General features: G+C 43.7%; 1 protein-coding gene across 5 annotated transcripts in view; it reads left to right on the top strand.

Annotated features, from left to right (window-relative positions):
* LOC135056795 (alpha-2-macroglobulin-like) overlaps positions 1 to 19,709 on the top strand; it is a 325,812-nt gene that overhangs the window by 81,324 nt on the left and 224,779 nt on the right. For all 5 annotated transcript variants that reach the window (XM_063962392.1, XM_063962390.1, XM_063962389.1 and 2 more), the window contains exons 8-13: positions 162 to 288; positions 11,874 to 11,988; positions 13,732 to 13,847; positions 14,992 to 15,150; positions 18,005 to 18,235; positions 18,986 to 19,043. In XM_063962392.1, coding sequence (XP_063818462.1) covers positions 162 to 288; positions 11,874 to 11,988; positions 13,732 to 13,847; positions 14,992 to 15,150; positions 18,005 to 18,235; positions 18,986 to 19,043 — 806 coding nt within the window. The remainder of the gene's footprint in view (positions 1 to 161; positions 289 to 11,873; positions 11,989 to 13,731; positions 13,848 to 14,991; positions 15,151 to 18,004; positions 18,236 to 18,985; positions 19,044 to 19,709) is intronic.

Raw genomic sequence — 19,709 nt, 5'->3', positions numbered from 1 at the left:
AGGTAAACATACAGCTGTGGGTTGGTTTTGGTGTGAGACAATATATTTTTGGACTGCTTCTCTAGTATATTGCACCACTTGGCACACAATGTTCATAAAACCTAGACAAGCTTTTGTTGTACAGTATGCTAATCCTTTTATTTTGTGCTCATTTTTCCTAGACACACTTATGGTCAGCGTGTCCTGGGAAAAGTCACAGTCCGAGTGTGCAGGCCACCAATTAATTATTATCTAGGAAAAACCAGCAACATGAATCCTGATGGTATTTGCTCTTACAACACTGACAATGTAAGTTCCACCTGTGACCATTGTTAATGTCTCATATTAGCTGATGTCCTATGTAAGACCCGTCACACTGGGGAATGTTTGCCTTCAGAAGGATTGTCCCATTTTATGCAAGGTTACTCATGTCATTTAACAGTTTTTCATGGTGACAGCATAATCTTACAGATCCAGTTGGGCTGCATCAGGATTATTGACCGCAGGCGTGCAAATGCCTGTAATCGCAGGGGAATTGGCATGCTGCTTTTATTTTATTGGTAATTTGGAGCCTACAGACAGTTGTTCCTCATTTATTGATCTACATTTGCACAGAATTGTAGTGTGACCTCCCAACACACACACACACACACACACACACACACACACACACACACACACACTAAAAAAGGAAAATATACGTTAATGGTCCAGATGTAATGGCTTGCGAGACGGCCAGGGAACTCGTACTTTTTTTGTTTTGTTTTTTAAAGCAGGCAAAACCAACCAACCTGATTTGGAAAAAGTTCTGGAGCTCAAGTCCGTCTGCCAAGCTATTACATCCGGCCCAATGTATTATAGGCGTGATACAGGTTACCAGTGCTTGAGATGACAATACAGGCATCCTGTCCATGAGAATGACTAACCCTAACCCCTGTCCCCCATAATAACCCACCTGTGGTGACAGCTAGGGCTAAGTCACCAGGGTGGAGGCTAGGACTAAGAGACGGGGAGTGGTGGCTATGGCTACACCCATCCCTAGTGCCTAACCATACCCCCCCCCCCTTTGGCCCTAACCCCCAAAGTGACCCCGATTCTTACCTTTGGGAAGCCGGCGGTCAGTGTTCCACCGCTGGGATTCCGAGTTCATCCTGCATTCATATATGTATGCAATAACCTTTTCATTTCACCTTACAACTTACTCCTTCAACCCTATTCTGTCCAACCGTCCCTCTTGCCTTTCTTTGCCACTTTTTAATTTTTAATTTATCGCTGTAAAATATTGCTTCTTTGATTTTACATGCCCTCTACGCCATTGGGCATCGGCCTTAGCAGATAACGTTGACGGACATGCAGTGTCAATGTCATGACTAGTGGTAACAGCTTCAGCACTAGTAGTAGTTAATGGTTCCTGATCTTTCAATTGTTTGTCCTCCGTTTCTATCAACACGAAGTGGGGTACAGCAACAGCATTGCACAAATGAGTCAGAAATACTGTATATATAATAATTACACACTGTGATATTTCCGAGGAGGAAATTACACAAGCCCTTAAATCTCAAAAACCATCTAAAGCCCCCGGCCTGGACGGTTTTCCCATGATTTACTATAAATCCTTTGCAACCCTCTTAGTTCCCCGTCTTGTCACACTGTTCAACTCCGTACTGGATGGATCCTATTTTCGCCCTAAATGCACAAAATCTAAAATTATTGTCATCCCTAAACCAGACAAAGATCACACTATATGTTCTAACTATTGGCCCATTTCCCTCCTGAACACTGACCTCAAACTATTCGCCAAAATCTTGGCCACTAGACTCAACGCGATATTACCAACCCTGATAGACCCGGACCAAGTGGGCTTTGTTCCTCATCGCCAAGGACTAGATAATACGTGTAGAACCATCGATCTAATCCAACATATTAATCAGTTTAAACTACCCTCGGTGGCCCTGACAATGGATGCCGAAAAGGCATTTGACCGGGTCTCTTGGCCTTTTCTGTTCCATACTTTTGAAGCTTTTGGCCTTAATGGCCGTTTTCTTCACGCTGTCCGGACCTTATACCACAACCCCTCTTCAGTTGTCACGTCCAATGGTATTTGTTCAGCACTCTTTAAACTGAATAATGGTACTAGGCACGGATGCCCCCTCTCCCCTCTACTCTTCGCGCTCTGTATTGAGCCATTAGCTGCACAAATTACAGCCAATAACATAATCTCCGGAGTTTCTCTGGGTGGCCAACAATATAAAATATCATTATTTGCAGATGACATACTCTTTACCCTGACTAACCCCACTGTCTCTCTCCCCCCCATGCTACGTGAAATACGCAGATTCGGTTCCCTCTCGGGTTACAAAATCAATGAGGGGAAATCCGAGGCGCTATCCCTTCACATCCCACGCCAAACACGACTGAACTTGGAAACTGCTTTTACTTTTCAATGGCGACCCGCCCAGATCCATTACTTGGGTATATATGTCACCAAGCAATACTCCCATTTATACCATGCCAATTATGCCCCCCTCCTCAGACGGCTTCAACAAGATATATCAACCTGGAAATCCCTTTATATCTTGGATTGGAAGGCTCAATGTAGTAAAAATGAATGCCCTTCCTAAATTATTGTTCCTATTCCAAACACTCCCGATTAGGGTTCCAGCACATGTTCTCCAATCTCTACAAGCCCTGTTTGGGAAATTTATATGGGCAGGCAAAAAACCGAGATTAAGCCGCCTGGTACTGTCCAAATCCACAGACAATGGCGGTTTAGGCCTCCCACTACTGCAAAACTATTGCTAGGCTACACAGTTGAGCCACATTATCTCATGGCATTCCCCTCCCGGACTGAAAAAGTGGGTCGACATTGAAAACGCGTTATCTCCAGATCTTAGTGTAGACTCTCTCCCATGGCTGCCCCATATTCACAGACCAGCCTCGGCCTACACCTATCCCTCTATCCATTTTATCCTGACGACGTGGGACATGATTAACAAGCGTTTTTCCCTCACGACTTCCCCCTCCCATTAAATATCTCTTTGGAGACACCCCCTATTCCCGCCAGGGTTTTCTGATAAATGGGCTGCCCCTTGGCTAGCGGCCGGAATCACTCGCTTTATGCACATTGCTGGGCACTCGGCTCCATCCACTTTTGCAGGTTTTCAAGAACGATACCACCTCCCCGCTGCATTGCACTACTCTTACCTGCAGATCCACCATTTTGTACATACTTACCTCAACTCTAAACCCTTTCGCCAACCTTCTCTTTTTGAACGCCAATGTCTATACTCGGTTGGCTGTAGCGGCGCCATCTCTATGCTGTACCATTCTATTCTATCCCCCAAATCCCCTCACAAAGAATCTTTCGAAACTGCCTGGGAACACAACCTTGGCACACAGTTTGATGACGAGGAATGGTCTCATATCCGACACCGGATTGCTAAAACCTCCATTAGTGTCGGCATCAGGGAAACACGTTGGTATTTGACCCCTGACAAACTTCATCGTATATACCCACACTCCTCAGCCCAGTGTTGGCGAGGCTGTGGCATGGTGGGCACCTTTTTCCATATTTTGTGGGAATGTCCGGTGATCCAACAGTTCTGGAATGTGGCAGTGACCCTTATGGCAAATGTTACCTCCTGCTCTGTGCCTATGGATCCATCGATACTCCTTCTCCACATACCCCTTCGTTCGGCATCTAAGGCAGAGAACAAGCTGATCTTCCATATATCTAACGCTTCCACACTCCTGATTGCCAAATCGTGGAAATCCACCATACCTCCTACTCAGAGCGCTCTAATTAATAGACTGTGGTACGTTTCCTCAATGGAATATATCACCTCCGCCTCAATGACACTGTGTCCAAATACCATCAGGTGTGGAACTCCTGGTACACTTTGTATTCCTCTCCTTTGCCGGACACCCCTCCGTTACACCTTTCCTCCTCCTAGCACCTCCCACCTCCTTTTTTCCCCCCTCCCTTCACTCCTCTACCCTTCTTTACTGGCATTCTCCTCCTCTGCACTATTTAATCCATTTTTTCCCTTTTTATTTTTAATTTTTTAATTTTATTTTTTTTCCTCTCTTTTTTTTAGGTTTATCTCCCCCCCCACCTCGTCTGTTCCCTTTTTCTCTATAGCATACTTACCATGAGACATTTATATGCTTTGCTTCCTGAGATATTTCCTTTTTGTTAATCTTTCCATTTTTTGTTTTTCTTCTCTGTTAAACCATACTATTTTTGTGACAGCACTCAATACATTCTCCTGTATCGTTTTATCACCGAACTGTTAAATTTTTCTTTTTTCATCTGCGGTTCTCCGTGATTGGATGTGCTCTATACACTGTTGACCAATTGTACTGTTGATCACCTATTCCAGTTATGTCTTGTTCTTGAGGGTCATTTCAAGTTGTTCGCTCGCAAGCTGCTTTTAGCAGCTTTGCACACGCTAAGCCGCCGCCTACTGGGAGTGAATCTTAGCTTATCAAAATTGCGAACGAAAGATTAGCAGAATTGCGAATAGACACTTCTTAGCAGTTTCTGAGTAGCTCCAGACTTACTCGGCATCTGCGATCAGTTCAGTCAGTTTCGTTCCTGGTTTGACATCACAAACACACCCAGCGTTCGCCCAGACACTCCTCCGTTTCTCCAGCCACTCCCGCGTTTTTCCCAGAAACGGTAGCGTTTTTTCGCACACACCCATAAAAAGGCCAGTTTCCGCCCAGAAACACCCACTTCCTGTCAATCACATTACGATCACCAGAACGAAGAAAAAACCTCGTAATGCCATGAGTAAAATACCTAACTGCATAGCAAATTTACTTGGCGCAGTCGCACTGCAGACATTGCGCATTAGCGACTAATCGCTCCGTTGCGAGAAAAAAATAACGAGCGAACAACTCGGAATGACCCCCCTTATTGTTGACATAAAATAAAATAAATTGTTTAAAAAATAATTATAATAATAATAATTACACACTGTGGTTGACTGCTCCGACAGCGTTGCACAAATGAGTGAGAAGTATTTTTAGTATAACACACCAGCGGTTACAGTGTCGCACAAATAAGTCAGAAATATATTTAATAATTACTCACTGCGGTTAACTTCACCAAAAGCATTGCACAATACATGTAGGAAATAATATACTGCGGTATGACTGGCAGTGTTACACTGGGGTACAGCGCAATAAAAAAAAATATGTATTTTTTATAATTACAATTTTAGGCTTTTTGGTTTTAGCTTTATTATTTTAATTTTACACTGGGGCAGAGCCCCTGTATGGATGGACAGGTCACCCCTTTCAGATACAGCAGACAGAGTGAGCACCCTTTTTCGGATACAACAGACAGAGAGAACACCCCTTTTTCAGATACAGCAGAAAGAGCACCCTCCCCACGCCAGACAATACAGTGACAATACTGGACACGTCTGTCCAGTACACTCTCCACAGCCGGAGTGAAGATGGCGCGATGCACCGGACTTATAAAGAATCCCAAACCCACGAGAATCCAACAGCGGGAAGATGACGTTTGGCCTCTTTGGGATCTGAGTCAGGTGGGAAAACCAGAGTCGGACTCTGATACCAGCTCGGATCGCAAAGTTCAAAAACAGTACCCGCTCATCCCTAATTGAAAGGCACAGCAGTGATTTATTTTTATTTTTTTTAAATTGTGGATATTCAAATTAGCCCAGGATTGAAGGTGTTTGTGGGTAAAACAGTGCATGTGACCTGTTTTGGCCAATAGTAATGATTTTGTGGGAATATTCTTTCTAGTCTGGTCAATTTTAAATGGACCCAAAATTGCTTTTAGTAAATATGCCCCCAGATCTTTTGCACCTTACACATTCCAATTGAGACCCATCTCTGTGTTACGCAGGACTTTCTCTATTATAGATTTAGTGAATTTGCGTAAGCACTAAACAAGCCCAGTGCAGAACAGAAAAGGCGAGTAGGTACAAGTAGGTCACAAGCGCTCTCTAAAATAATACTTCCCTTTCATATGATGAAAGTATAAGGGATGAAGTTTCAGGAAGCCTCCTATGTGATGGGTCTAATCCTTGAACAAATTCAGCAGAAACTGGATGGAAACATGATACAAAAGAATAATAAAACACATCATGGTGTGGTATATCCACAACATACAGAGTTCTATGTACTGTACATCCTATGAATATCTTTAGCATTCCCTCCAGTGGCCAATGTTCTCTATAAGGTCATTAAATCTGAGAATGTAAATATTCTAGGTGGCATACCATACTCACTCAATGGAGACGGTATATACGTATGTAAAGGTATCTTTATCTGGTCCCCCCTCAAGCTGGTAATTCTTCATTAATAATAACACATCCTCAGGTGAAATAGATGTATATGGGTGCGTACCAAGCACATAAAGGTATCTTTAATTCCCCTTATATTATGCAGAACCGGTATCTTAAAGAAATGTAAGCATACCCCACTCACAGTGGATTATGCTGTTACTCTCATATCAAGGTTTCTTTGGACTTCAATAATTCTATATTCATTATACAAGGGATTACAGTTTAATAAAATTATTCATAAAAAGTTGACAAAAAATAAATTATATATATATATATATATATATATATTAGTACAGTTGGGGTTATGTACTCAGTATAAACACAGCAAATGATCACAGGTGTGAAGAAGTAAAAAAAAGGGTGTCGGGTGTTTCGGACTGCATCACTCACCAAACACCTGGATGTAGCAAAAAAATTTGCGTGTTTTCTAGTACAGGCGGTCCCCTCTGTAATTACCAACGCGTTTCAATCCTGCTGGGTCCTTCCTCAGAGCATACAGAGAGGAGCAACTGAGGGGATATATATACCCCTATTAATTAAATAACAGGAAGTGATGTCACCTCCACAGCCACATCAGTCATGACCACATAACAAATGAAATAAACCATATATACCATATTAAAATGAATAATGTGCATCTTAGTCATACATAAATGCCATGCAGTGTTGTAGAAAACATTAAATTTGAATAAGCGGTGTAAAATACACTTTGAACCGCTGGCCGTAAGTTAGTTGTGCACCAGGAAGTGCGTGTGCGTTCCACCTTGGTTTGCATTCCAAACACTGGAAGTAGATCACTGCGGTGCTTTGCAAGGTCAGGAACTGGTGGACAATCATATATAAAAGTTAAAAATTATGAGATAAGTGTCTTTATCGCATGGCAGCAATATGTAAGATACACAATAGAACCGGACACAGGGGGTCATTCCGAGTTGGTCGCTTGCTAGCTAGTTTTAGCAGCACTGCAAACGCATTTTCCCCGCCCACCGGGGAGTGTATTTTCACTTAGCAGAAGTGCACACGCTTGTGCAGCAGAGCGCCTGCAAAACCTTTTTGTGCAAAACAAAACTAGCCCTGAACTTACTCTTCGTGTGCGTTGAATCTAACGTTGGAGGGATGGCTTTTGATGTCACACACGCGCCCAGCGTTCGCCCAGCCACGCCTGCATTTTCCCTGGCATAACTGCGTTTTTCTAAGCACTCCCTGAAAACGGCCAGTTGACACCCAAAAACGCCCCTTTCCTGTCAATCTTCTTGCGGCCGCCAATGCGAATGAAAGGTTTGCTAGAACCTGTGCAAAACCACAATAGATGTTTACCTGTAAGTCGCGCATGCGCATTGCGGACCATACGCATGCACATAAGTGCTGTTTTTTAGCCTCATCGCTTGCGCTGCGAACAACTCAGAATGACCCCCACAATAATACAAGATATTACAAAATATTAACACGATACCCGGAAGTGGGCATAATTCAGGAAATACATATGCGTTCCACCTCATTATTTGTGTTCCAAATACCGGAAGTGCATGTTTTCAGTGATACCAATATTAATAAGGAAAAAATATTTAATAAAACGTGACATCAGATATAGCCACGTCCCGCTCACACTATGTGTTCCACATAACATAATACTAAATATACAAAATAACATACATACCAATTTTAACAAAATAATGGGGGTCATTCCGACCTGATCGCACACTGCTGTTTTTCGCAGCGCAGAGATCAGGTAGTTACTGCGCATGTGTATGTACTGTAATGCGCATCCGCGTCATACGGGTACAAAGCGGATCGTTGCTGAGCGATGGATTTAACGAAGAATCTGTTCGCACAGCCGATCACAAGGAGATTGACAGGAAGAAGGCGTTTGTGGGAGGCAACTGGCCATTTTCTGGGAGTGGTTGAAAAAACGCAGGCTTGTCCAAGCGTTTGCAGGGCGGGTGTCTGACGTCAATTCTGGGACCAGACAGGCTGAAGTGATCGCAAGGGCTGAGTAAGTTCAGACTAGAGATGTGCACCGGCCACTTTTTGTGTTTTGGATTTGGTTCCGCGCTCGTGTTTTGTATTCGGACGCGTTTTGGCAAAGCCTCCCTTAAGAATTTTTGTCGGATTCGGGTGCGTTTTGGATTCGGGTGGGTTTTTTTTAAAAAACCCTCAAAAACAGCTTAAATCATATAATTTGGGGGTAATTTTGATCCTATAGTATTATTAACCTCAATAACCATAATTTCCACTCATTTACAGTCTATTCTGAACACCTCACACCTCACAATATTATTTTTAGTCCTAAAATTTGCACAGAGGTCGCTGGATGACTAAGCTAAGTGACCCAAGTGGGCGGCACAAACACCTGACCCATCTAGGAGTGGCACTGCAGTGTCAGACAGGATGGCACTTAAAAAAAATAGTCCCCAAACAGCACATGATGCAAAGAAAAAAAGAGGTGCACCAAGGTCGCTGGATGGCGGTCGCTGAATGGCTAAGCTAAGCGACACAAACACCTCAATATCACAGAAATTATTTGTTCTAATCAATGGTATTATTGGTCCAAATCACTGGGAGAAAATGACAAAATCACTGGAATTAAATGGCAGTAATGTCGGGAGTTATATCAAATGGCAGTACCACTGGACATATACGGAAGCATCAGAGAAGAAGAGTTACATCTTCTCACAGGTGGTGCTGCGGAAGGATTTGTATTCAGAGTGTCCCCAAGCGGTGTCTCACCTGCGAAGGGGAGGTACCTCTTGGATTCGGCATCTGCGTTCCATTGGCAGATCCAGAGACCTCTGCGAGCCGCTACTGCCATGGAGGATGCTCTAGAATTCATCAGCCCAATGTCCCTCATGGCTTTCACCATGAATTTATCCGAATCCTTTATATGACCTAGAATCAAGACAACATCGTCCCTATGGATTGTATCAAGGTCTACTATTAAATTGTCTGACCATTTTAACATAGCCCTAGCTACCCAAGTGCATGCAATAGTGGGCCTGAGGGTGGCTCCAGTAGCCGTGTAAATGGATTTTAGAGTTGTCTCTATCTTGTGGTCAGTTGGCTCTGTTAACGAGGCCGAGCCTGGTACAGGTAATGTAATTACCCCTGATGGACTGGACACTGAAACGTCCATTATGGGAGGAATCTCCCATCTCCTTCTATCCTCCTCAGGAAAGGGATATGTCTTAAGTACTTTATTGGGGATGTGAAAACCTCTTCTGGGTTTAACCAGGATCTTTCAAATAGGGTATTCAACTCTTCCGAAACCAGGAATGTCACTAATGATTTTGCAGTTAGCATACAAGAATTTTCCTCTATTTGTATAGGTATTTCTAACACATCCCTAATGGCATTGATAAATTGCTGAATTTTATATTCCAATCCCTATGTAAGGCATCGATGTTCGTGTTGGCCTGCAAGACCTGTGTATTAGCAGCTGAGGGGGTCCTAGATGAAATGGACTGATCCATATCTAGAGCATTCTTCGTAGCTTTTTTCAAGCAACTTAATAGAGTATGCCCTAATGAACTCTGAGGAATCTTATTTCCTAGGCTATCCAACCATTCTGTCTCCATCCTGGTACAGACTCCTCAGAGGAAGATACCTCCACAACCTCCAAAACATTTTGTTCTGACATGACACTGACCAGTGATACCGAGCACTGATGAGGATACTAGAACTGACACTGGGCAGCGAGAACAGCACTGGACTACTGTACTGTACTACTATATACTGGTCACCACAATGCAGCACTGACACTGAGCACAGATATTGAGCACTGTTCAGGATACTAGAAGTGACACGGAGCAGCAAGATACAGCAATGGGCTACTGTGCTGTACTACTATATACTGGTCACCACAATGCAGCACTGACACTGACCAGTGATACTGAGCACTGATGAGGATCCTAGAACTGACACTGGGCAGCGAGAACAGCACTGGGCTACTGTACTGTACTACTATATACTGGTCACCACAATGCAGCACTGACACTGAGCACAGATATTGAGCACTATTCAGGATACTAGAAGTGACACGGAGCAGCAAGATACAGCAATGGGCTACTGTACTGTAGTACTATATACTGGTGGTCACCACAATGCAGCACTGACACTGAGCACAGATATTGAGCTTTTCAGGCAGAGAACGTAGCCACGTCCTCTCTGCTCAATCTACAATGCACGAGTGAAAATGGCGGCGACGCGCGGTTCTTTGTATGGAATCCAAATATCGCGAGAATCCGACAGCGGGATAATGACGTTTTGCCTCGTTCGGGAAAGACCGAGGCTGGCTCGGACCCGTGAAAACCATGTGAAGTTCGGGGGGGGTTTGGATCTCGACGAACCGAACCCACTCGTCTCTAGTTCAGACCTACTCAGAAACTGCACAAAATGTTTTTGCAGAGCTTAGCTGCACAGGCGTTCGCACACTTGCAAAGTGAAAATACACTCTCCTGTGGTCGGTGACTATGCGTTTGCATGGCTGCTATAAAACAGCTAGTGAGCGATCAACTCAGAATGACCCCCAGTATACGGTAGTATAATAGAATGGAGTATTGGGGACGTGTTTTCTTGGAAGGCCGTAGGAACTCCTTCCAAAGGTCCCATGCAAATAACCTTGAAAAGAAAAAGAGAAAATGTACAGATGTTTCTAAATAGTAAAGACTCTCACATAAACCATTTAATTCCAAAATCACTATTAGACCAGTGCAGCACCAAGCTTTGCCATTTGTTGTACCACAGAGTGACTGTATACACAGTGAAAGTGCTGAGTTGACCTTCCACTGCTAATCTCTCTGTTAATGAGTCGGTGCCAGTAATTGGGTTCCACTTTGCTCCCTTCTCCTAGACACTGGGCAACCAAAGGCAAAGGATCTGGGGCCTGTTTTTCAAGTATACAAAAGATTATCCAAAGACACAACAATGAAAGACTCTGTGCATGATAGCATTGTCCCTAAGGTTTAGATCACAGAATGATCACAGACTGAGGCTTAACAACAATAGCCCAGTATACATACAGGAGTATGCTTGAGCATGCCTGAGATCCATGATAGAGAATGGGGTTGGGAAAATTAGTGCTCAGGAACAGTGTGAGGACAATGGAGATCTGGGAGGTTATTCAGAGTTGTTGGTAAACCAAAAAAGTTGGCAATAGGGCAAAACCATGCTGCACTGTAGGTGGGGCAGATGTAACATGTGCAGAAATAGTTATATTAGGGTGGGTTATCTTGTTTCTGTGCAGGGTAAATACTGGCTGCTTTATTTTTACACTAACATTTTGATTTCAGTTTGAACACACCCCACCCAAATCTAACTCTCTCTGCACATGTTTCATCTACCCCACCTGCAGTGCACATGGTTTTTCCCAATTGGTAACTTTTTTGGGGCTTGCTAGCAACTCTGAATAATGGCTCAGATTTAGCACTGTGGTGTGTGGGACTTTAGCTAGACCTCAGTGATGTGTCCTCTCTCATACCACAATAACCCTTACTGTAGTGGCTTGGCAGTGCCAATGTGGCATATGGTAGACCACTTTCTCCACTAATGTATTATTTTTTGTTATCTGCTTTACAGTTGGACTCCAATGGTACATTTAATGGAGACCTTGACCTGACTCCTTTCCAGCTTGATCAGTCGGGCAACCAGATGGCCCTCACTATGCAGTTAACTATAACAGAGGAGGGTACAGGTAAATAAATTATTTGTCTAGATGTTCTCGTTCTGTTCATCTTTAACCTTGGAACGAGAATCCATTGGCCATGGACAGCAATGCCACACTCGTTAGAGAGCTGCGGCCTTCTAGCCCCATAATGACCTGTCAAACCTCTCCTTTATGCTGGAAGATTATACCCATTCCCTCGATTTTTTGTAAGAGGATATTGTCGATTAGGTCTATTTATGAGGCCGAGTGAGACGTTCAATCATGGGACAGATCAAAGTGAGATTTTCTGGTCATGTCCATGAGTCCTTTATTTGAACAGAAAATCCTTCTTTTTTGGAACTGAGACAATCTAGCTGGGTGGTGGTGGTTTAAGCATGTTATACTGTACTTAGGGGCAGATTTAACAACAAGTGATATTCTTGTTATCACTTGATACGAATGATAACTGGTGCTCCAGCCCATCATCTCCTAACTGTCATGTGTTTGAAAAATGACAGTTAGGAGCTGATTGACTGAGCACCATTTATAATTCGTATCGAGTGATAACAAGAATATCACTCATTGTTGAATCTTCCCCTTAGTTTGCATTAGAGTATGTTTTGGGGGTTTTTAATTCCACAACACCCCTGCTTTAATATTTTGTACTGCATCTGTTTTGGAATATACTGGGAAGTAAGCGCCCTCTTCCTGCCTTATGAGAGCCAGGTCTTCTGTGCAAGCTTATGTCATCATGTTAAGTTTGCAGGACAAAGCTAGTTTCTGTATACTGTATATGGGGGGTGGGGGGTAGGGTCTCCTAAATATTGTTGTGTAAACTTTCTTGAATCACAGCGCCCTAGAGTGTCAGTATTTTGTATCATGGCAACACTAGGTCAAAAGTTTCTTATTGAGAAAATTGGGAAAAAATATGAAATGAAGTAAGTTGCGCTTACCTGTCCTCTTTAGGCTCAGCTATGTGGTGGTGGACAGGCCAGGTTGTACTTTTGTTTTCCCACATATTTCATGTTGCCAGCCAACAGCTGTTTTGCCTATTGTATTGATCGTATAAAGGCCCTAATTCCAAGTTGTTCGCTTGTTAGCTGCTTTTAGCAGCATTGCACAAGCTAAGCCGCCGCCATCTGGGAGTGAATCTTAGCTTAGTAAAATTGCGAATGAAGTATTCGCAATATAGCAAAAATAAATTTCTTAGCAGTTTCTGAGTAGCTCGAGACCTACTCACAAATAGCGATCAGTTCAGGCCGTTTCGTTCCTGGTTTGACGTCTCACACACGCCCAGCGTCCGGACAACCACTCCCCCGTTTCTGCAGACACTCCCGCGTTTCTGCCTGACACGCCTGCGTTTTTCAGCACACTCCCAGAAAACGGCCAGTTTCCGCCCACTTCCTGTCAATCACACTACGATCACTTAAACGATGAAAAAGCTTTGTTCTGCCGTGAGTAAATCTACTAAGTTCTTAGTAAAATTACTAAGCGCATGCGCACTGCGAACCATGTGCATGCGCATTTTTGCCTTAATTGCTCCATTGCGAAGAACGGCAACGAGCGAACAACTCGGAATGAGGGCCATAATTTGATTTGGTCCTGGACCACCAATCCGTGGCACCCCTCCCAATTTGGGAACCACTGATGTAGTGTATTTGGAATCTATTAATGTAAATGTGACATAACGCACTGTTTGTATCCCTCCGTCTACAAATTAACCTTTCTGATTTTTTTCTTTATTTCTTATTTGTTTCTTCTATTCTATTACATGTGTTTTTATGCTGAAAGGGGTCCAAACGACTGAATCCAAATACATCAGTATCACCTCCCAATTGGCCACAGCCTCCTTTAATCGGAATCTTATGTCGCCATATTACAAACAGGGATTTCCTTATCATGTGGAGGTGAGACAATTCTGTTTAAGAAATATCCTTGCTCTCTTTAGATGAGGGTCAGGGGTTAAAGTGAGGGACGGTATGGAACTGAGTTCCACTACCTGTAATGGTAGGGGAAGCTAGTTCCACCTCCTCCATTGCCCTGCACACTAACTCCAACAGGAAAGTCTGCTCCACCACCCTTGTAAATAGATGATGCGGGCTGCGCTAGTGTCACTGATGAGCTACCTCCCCCTTCCTCAGGTCCTGGCTAGTCCATGGTCCTCCCCTCCTGGTACTCGCATAAGCTGTGTCAGTAGGACAGCGTTCATCCCCTCCTCAGGTCCCAGTGGCTTCATTTTCTGGCACAGTGTAAGTGATGTCATGGCATCCCCGCTGCTGAAATGGAGAAAAGCCACTAAGAGGAGTAGGTTCTGTGCAGGCTGAAGACAAGTTGAGAGGGGACTGGAAGACCACAGAGAGGCAGGGAATCTGCTGGAGGGACACAGGGCATAGAGCTGCTGGGGGGACATGGGCAGTGAGCTGCTGGGGTGATAGAGGAAGAGATTTTATAAGGGGCACTGCTGTGGGCATTACGTGTATATGCACCACTACTGTGGGCATTTTGTGTAAGGAACACCACTACTGTGAATATTGTGTATAAGGGACACTACTGAGTGACATAACGTGAATAAGGGGCAATAATGTTTGATGTAATGTGAATAATGGGCAGTACTGTGTGTTGTAACGTGAATAAGGGGCACTACTATGTGGTGTAATATAAATCAGGGGCACTACATGCGGTGTAATGTGAATAAAATTGTTCTGCGGTGAGGCGCAATTTGAATTGGGGGTACTATTGTGTGACCACACAAATCCTTGAGACCATGCCATGCCTAATCCTTAGTACTGGTCCTGGCTCTGCCTAATGAGAGGGGGAGGGGGAGGTGGTGGGTGAAATTAGTTCCACCACCTCTCCAAGACCACTTTAAGAACTGATGAGAGTATTTACATTTATTAATTGTTTAATGCATTATGTACATTTTCACCCTCTAAACTATTTTACCATGTTCTGTGACATCACCCCACCTTCATGACCTGTCAGTCTACTTACCTATATTACTGGTTCCCTCTTGCATGGTTTATCTTACATTTATACTTTGCAAACCTACAGATTCTAGTAAAAGATAGTGTTGGAAAGCCTTTAGCTAACCAACCAGTAGAACTGCAACTTAATGGACTGACTCTTCAGAATCTGACCACCGATGGGAATGGCACCGCTCAGTATGATCTTGAAACATCTGATTTAGTAGATTCATCATTTAACATTCAGGTGAGTGGATGCAGGATGACAGCAGCAGCAGATATTACTCAAAGAGACCATTCCCCATAAAACATTACTTGAGCTGTAACTGTCCTGTCTCATTTGTCCCCTGGCCCTATTTACATAGTGGTCTAGAATACTTCAGTTACTGTATAACCAAAATGGTTAGTTCCCATTAACCTGTATATAGTACAAAGTACATACGCCGAAACTGTGCAACTAAACTAGGAAAAAAGTACAAAACATTGTAGAACTTGGGGTATAAACTAGAGATGTGCACTTGAAATTTTTCGGGTTTTGTGTTTTGGTTTTGGGTTCGTTTCCGCGGCCGTGTTTTGGGTTCGACCGCGTTTTGGCAAAACCTCACCGAATTTTTTTTGTCGGATTCGGGTGTGTTTTGGATTCGGGTGTTTTTTTCAAAAAACACTAAAAAACAGCTTAAATCATAGAATTTGGGGGTCATTTTGATCCCAAAGTATTATTAACCTCAAAAACCATAATTTCCACTCATTTTCAGTCTATTCTGAACACCTCACACCTCACAATATTATTTTTAGTCCTAAAATTTGCACCGAGGTCGCTGGATGACTAAGCTAAGCGACCCTAGTGGCCGACACAAACACCTGGCCCATCTAGGAGTGGCACTGCAGTGTCACGCAGGATGGCCCTTCCAAAAAACACTCCCCAAACAGCACATGACGCAAAGAAAAAAAGAGGCGCAATGAGGTAGCTGTGTGAGTAAGCTAAGCGACCCTAATGGCCGACACAAACACCTGGCCCATCTAGGAGTGGCACTGCAGTGTCACACAGGATGGCCCTTCCAAAAAACACTCCCCAAACAGCACATGACGCAAAGAAAAAAAGAGGCGCAATGAGGTAGCTGTGTGAGTAAGATAAGCGACCCTAGTGGCCGACACAAACACCTGGCCCATCTAGAAGTGGCACTGCAGTGTCACGCAGGATGGCCCTTCAAAAAAATACTCCCCAAACAGCACATGACGCATATTTTAATAGGCACAACTAAAAGGCACCTCAGGTAAACAATGGAGATGGATGGATACTAGTATACTTATGGATGACGAGCGACTGCCGACACAGAGGTAGCTACAGCCGTGGACTACCGTACTGTGTCTGCTGCTAATATAGACTGGATGATAATGAGATAAAATTAAAATATATATATATCACACTAGTACTGCAGCCGGACAGGTATATATTATGTAATGACGGACCTGCTGGACACTGTCTGTCAGCACTGCAGACTCCTAAAGTAAGCTACTAGTATCAAGAAGATAGAAAAAAAAAAAAACACGGGTAGGTGGTATACAATTATGGATGGACGAGCGACTGCCGACACAGAGGTAGCTACAGCCGTGGACTACCGTACTGTGTCTGCTGCTAATATAGACTGGATGATAATGAGATAAAATTAAAATATATATATATATCACACTAGTACTGCAGCCGGACAGGTATATATTATGTAATGACGGACCTGCTGGACACTGTCTGCAGAATGCGTTTATAAAAACACCACACGACGAGTGTTTAACTTTTTCAGGCAGACAATCACAATTATACTGGTGGTCAGCAGACAATCACAATACTGGTGGTCAGTGGTCACTGGTCAGTCACACTGGCAGTGGCACTCTGGCAGCAAAAGTGTGCACTGTACTTAAAATATGTACTCCTGCTATAACTGCTCCCCAGTCTCCCCCACAATTAAGCTGTGTGAGCAGTGAGCACTCAGCACAGTCAGATAATGATATACAGTATTACATATGATGCAGCACACTGGGCTGAGCACAGATATGGTATGTGACTGTGTCACACTGTGTATCGTTTTTTTTCAGGCAGAGAACGGATTAATTAAACTGGTGGTCACTGGTCACACTATCTGCAGCAAGTAGTACTCCTCCTAATAATATGCTCCCCAAAATTTGTGTCTCTCTCTAGTACTCTAGTCTAAACGGAGAGGACACCAGCCACGTCCTCTCCCTATCAATCTCAATGCACGTGTGAAAATGGCGGCGACGCGCGGCTCCTTATATAGAATCCGAGTCTCGCGATAGAATCCGAGCCTCGCGAGAATCCGACAGCGGGATGATGACGTTCGGGCGTGCTCGGGTTAACCGAGCAAGGCGGGAAGATCCGAGCCGCTCGGCCCCGTGTAAAAAAACCTGAAGTTCGGGCGGGTTCGGATTCAGAGAAACCGAACCCGCTCATCTCTAGTATAAACTATGGGTTTATATCAAAATCCCGGCAGTCACTTTCCCAAGCGTCAGAGTGCTGTCAGCGGCACCCCAAAGGTAAAAATACAAACAGATCCTGGTAAGTACTATAACCTACCCCTAACCCACCCATCCTACAGCGTAAGCCTAACCCTCCCATCTCGCAGCCTAACTCTAAATGTCCCCTCCCACAGGCTAACCCTAACTTTTCTCCAGTGCAGCTTAGCCTTACCCCCCCCCCCATACCCTCCCTCCCCGCTGCCTAACCCTAACCCTCCGCCTAGTGCATAACCCCTGTACTTACTGTCAGTATCACGCTGTCAGTATTCCGGACTGCTGTAATCCTGACCAGATGCCCAAGTTATATAGCCATTGCTGCATATGCAGTCATAATACCCACAAACAATGGAATGTGTTACTGTGAATAGGATAGGGTCAGAAGTAATAATTATGATCACTGGCTGGCAAACAATAGCTATGTCTGTGAATTGACCGAACAGTTTCTAGGAGATCTTGTGAAAGTGTCCTTTGTACCTGTCTGTCCTTCTCAATTCACTTGCATGGACCAGATTTCTGCTAATAAGCATTTACCATTGTATGAGAATGTATGACTCTATCTTCACTCCATCCAGGTAATTTACAAGAACCCAGAACAGCGCTATGACTCCAACTGGATAGTGCCTAGTTACGCAAATGACTATTACTCAATCACGCGGTTCTATTCCCGGACCAATAGCTATATTCAGATACAGAGTCTCAAAGAAGAGCTGCAATGTGGACATACTTATGATCTTAACATTCAATATTCATTTAGCAAAGATTCCCTGAAGGAAGGTGAAACCACTGCCAATTTCATCCACATGGTGAGTATCGGAAGAGCTTGGAGAGGAACGTCTACGTAACTGGTGATTTCGGTGGTGGCAGCAGCTGGTGCTATCATAGTAGGAACCTTAGTGAAGGAATGGGCCAAGATCAATGATCATGGAAATAAATAATTTCATGAGCTTTAGTTTGGCTTTAAAACTTATTATAAAACCTATACGTCCAAATTACAGCAATCATACTCTTCAAAAGGCTGACTCAGAGTTGCGAGCAGGGGCGGCTCCAGAGTTAGGGCTGCAGGTCAGTTCACTTTTCAAGTAGCGGAGCCTCACCAACTGCCAGTGAGTCAGTTTGAAATGGCAGTTGGTGGCAGATGGTGTGGCTCCCCTATTTAAAAAATTGAACTTACCTGCAGCTCTACCTCTGTAGCTGCCACCTGTTTGGAAGCAAAGCAAGTCAAAGATCAAGCGATGTTGCAAGACAAGGGGGAAGGGGTAATTGAACATTATTAGGGTAAGTACCGGCTGCCTTTGCTTTGACATGTACATACAGTACCTTGGGCAGCGCTATTTTTATACTACAATTTAGAGTTCAGATAAAACACACCCCTCCCAATTCTAAATCTCTCTTCAGATTTGTAAGTGTGCCCTGCTGTAGTGCAGCATGGCTTTGTCAAGATGTAAATTATCTTTTTTGTTTGTCGCTTGTTTTGCTCCAAACCCTGAATCTGTTTCTGTTTGTGTAATTTTTAATTAACACTTGTCTTATAACACTATTACCATTTTCTGCAGGTGATATCAAGATCAGAGATTCATAGTACTGGTGAACATCCAATAGACATAAGCGCATGTAAGTTCCTCTGCCTACTTTCTTCCTTAGCAGAGAGCCACTCACCCCAGTAATTGATAATAATTCCACCTTGATTTTTTCCCCCCTTCTCACCAAGGAAACCTGTATGATTAGCAGAATTTCTATGAAGTAATGTAAACCGTTCTGTGCTGTCGGGAAGGAGAGAAGGGATGGGATTAGTCATGAAACCATAAATGAACATAAGTGACATTTACACAATTAACTAAAATGGGAGAGAGCTGAATAGGCCCAAAAACATATGAGTCTTTGATTTTTGTGATTGGTTAGTTAGGCTATGTTGCTAGGCAGATTAAGGGTATTAGGTTGTTTATTATTGGTTTAGGCTTGGCCTATCAGTAGGAGAGGGTAGGAGGGCTTTAGTATCCTTTATAAGGAGAGGTATGAGTGATTTAAGCCCTCTTGTCAGTTTGGAGGGCTGAGTACATCTGTGTCACATTGCATTGCATACTGTACCTTTTGATATTTTCCTTTCTTGATTTATTTTCTCATACTCTCACTCCTTGCTTCCACTCCTGTTCCTTAATTTTTCTCCCCTGTTAAATCTCCCCTTACACTCCCAGCTCATTTAGTCCACGCTGCTCTTTAGTTTATCATGCCCAGGCCACGGCGCATCTCCTGCTCCCCCCACAGCCTAGCTGACGCAGC

The sequence above is a fragment of the Pseudophryne corroboree genome, chromosome 3, assembly GCF_028390025.1.
Source record: "Pseudophryne corroboree isolate aPseCor3 chromosome 3, aPseCor3.hap2, whole genome shotgun sequence".
NCBI lineage: Eukaryota > Metazoa > Chordata > Amphibia > Anura > Myobatrachidae > Pseudophryne > Pseudophryne corroboree.
The sequence above is the reverse complement of the archived record's forward strand: the minus strand, read 5'-3'. Positions and strand labels throughout refer to the sequence as shown.